This window comes from Hordeum vulgare, chromosome 4H, assembly GCF_904849725.1.
Source record: "Hordeum vulgare subsp. vulgare chromosome 4H, MorexV3_pseudomolecules_assembly, whole genome shotgun sequence".
In the NCBI taxonomy this organism is placed as follows: Eukaryota; Viridiplantae; Streptophyta; class Magnoliopsida; order Poales; family Poaceae; genus Hordeum; species Hordeum vulgare.
In genome coordinates, this window is record NC_058521.1 from 576,257,509 (window position 1) to 576,259,207 (window position 1,699).

General features: G+C 60.2%; 1 protein-coding gene across 1 annotated transcript; it reads right to left on the minus strand.

Annotated features, from left to right (window-relative positions):
• Nucleotides 1-274: 274 nt before the first annotated feature.
• On the minus strand, nt 275-1,494 carry LOC123447189. The gene is made up of 2 exons (XM_045123771.1): nt 1,057-1,494; nt 275-911 (listed from the first exon to the last, which is right to left on the minus strand). Exons 1-2 carry the CDS (start codon nt 1,270-1,272, stop codon nt 489-491), a joined length of 639 nt encoding a protein of 212 aa, XP_044979706.1. The 5' UTR covers nt 1,273-1,494; the 3' UTR covers nt 275-488.
• Between the last annotated feature and the right edge of the window lie 205 nt (nt 1,495-1,699).

Sequence of the window (1,699 nt, forward strand, 5' to 3'; positions counted from 1 at the left end):
GGTGATGGTAGCAGTATGCCACCCGATCGATCGCCATGCGCATACATGCACGGAGAAGTGACACATACCAGAAGCTGCAGACTACATTTATACACGCACTTAATTATATCTACGTCATGCATTCATTCAATCCGTGGAGCACCGCCGCTCATCACTCGCTTGATTAGGCGCCCCATGATCACTGCCAACTCCGCCTCAAGTTTCATGGCTACTCGGCCTTGGCCTCTACGAGTAAGTAAGTAATGCATGGGGCACGTACATGTGAACAACGATATTTAGTTGCTACTATCATTGTTTATTTCTTGCACATGTACGTACACGTCCGCCCGCAGCTACATGGTCTGGTCACGTAGAGGAGTACAACATTACTTGTGGTGCACTGTGTAGAAACAGTCCTCGTTGCACTTATCAAGGTGCACCATGAGACGATCGACGATCGGATATTCGAATGCATGCATGCATGATCGATATAGGGGCTAGCTACCTAGCTAGTCCCTGCAGCAGAGCAGCTGGAGCCCGAGCTTGAGCGGCGCCGGCGGCGTGGGACGGCTCGTCGGGTGCAGGAACTTGCAGTTAGGGCAGGCCGGGCACGCGCGGCACATCATCACCAGCATGTGGCACCGCATGCACACGGCAGCCACCATCTCCATGCCGCCGGACGCGCTGGCCGGCGCCTGATCCCCGTGATGATCGCCTCCCGTCGCCGCCGCTGGCTTCGCCTCCGCCCTCTTCTCCTCCTTGACCGGCGAACGACGCCGCGGCTCGAACGCCAGGTTCAGGTCCAGGTCAAGCCCTTGCGGCCCGCAATTCGCGACGTCCTCCTCCACCGCGGCCACCGCGCCGCCTTGCCGCCTCGGGTCCTTGGAGGTCCTCTTGTGCGTCCTGGTGTTGTAGTAGTGGATCTGCCCCGACTGCAAAACACGCACACACGCGGTCAGGAAACAATCACAAACATATCATGAGTAGACAAGCCGCGCAGGGACGGACGGACGATCGAGCCGAGCGATCATCGCCGCATGCATGCAGATGCAGTAGAGCAGCAGGCACGCAGCGCACCTTGATGTCGAGGCAGCGCTGCCACTCGAGGGGGAGCGGCGCGGCGTCGAAATTGAGCTCGATGCCGTCCTCCTCCTCCTCATCCTCCTCCACCTCGCCGTCCCGCTTCCTCTTCTTGCTGGTGGCGGTGGAGGCGACGACGCTGGCGTCGGCGAAGGAGAGGCACGGGGGCCGCTTGCGGGCCTCCGGCAGCAGGGCCGACTGCAAGGACACCATCGTCTGTGTGCTCCCCGCTGCCGCCGCTAGCTAGCTGCCGTTGCACACTTGCACTTGCTCGGTCGGCCGATGGACGCTGGCAGGCCGCTTGGGTCACCCGATCCTTGATCCTTCCAAAGCTATATCTATCAAGCTATCTACGTATCCACCTGGGCGAGCGGGGAGTCAGAGCGGAGTAAAGTGCGCGGCCGGCGTTGGGTCTGGAATGGATTCGGGCGGTGCGGTGCCGGGGGCTTATATAGTGGGAGGCCAGAGCTCAGGAGGGGGCCGGAAATTTAAGAGCACAGAAGTGGTAGCCAGGATCTTAAAGGGGACACACTGCGCCCGGCCCCACCAGATGTTCACAACACTTACTACTGGCCACGCCAGTGCATGCAGTCGCCGCTCCGCTGCTGCACCGGCGCCACTGCCATACATACATACATAC

What these genes read in the sequence shown, in the direction of transcription:
- LOC123447189 (XM_045123771.1), bottom strand. Translation starts at nt 1,272, where the DNA reads ATGGTGTCCTTGCAGTCGGCCCTGCTGCCGGAGGCCCGCAAGCGGCCC. An exon ending in AGCGCTGCCTCGACATCAAG is followed by an intron (nt 912 to 1,056) that starts GTGCGCTGCGTG and finishes CGTGTTTTGCAG; the next exon opens with TCGGGGCAGATCCACTACTA.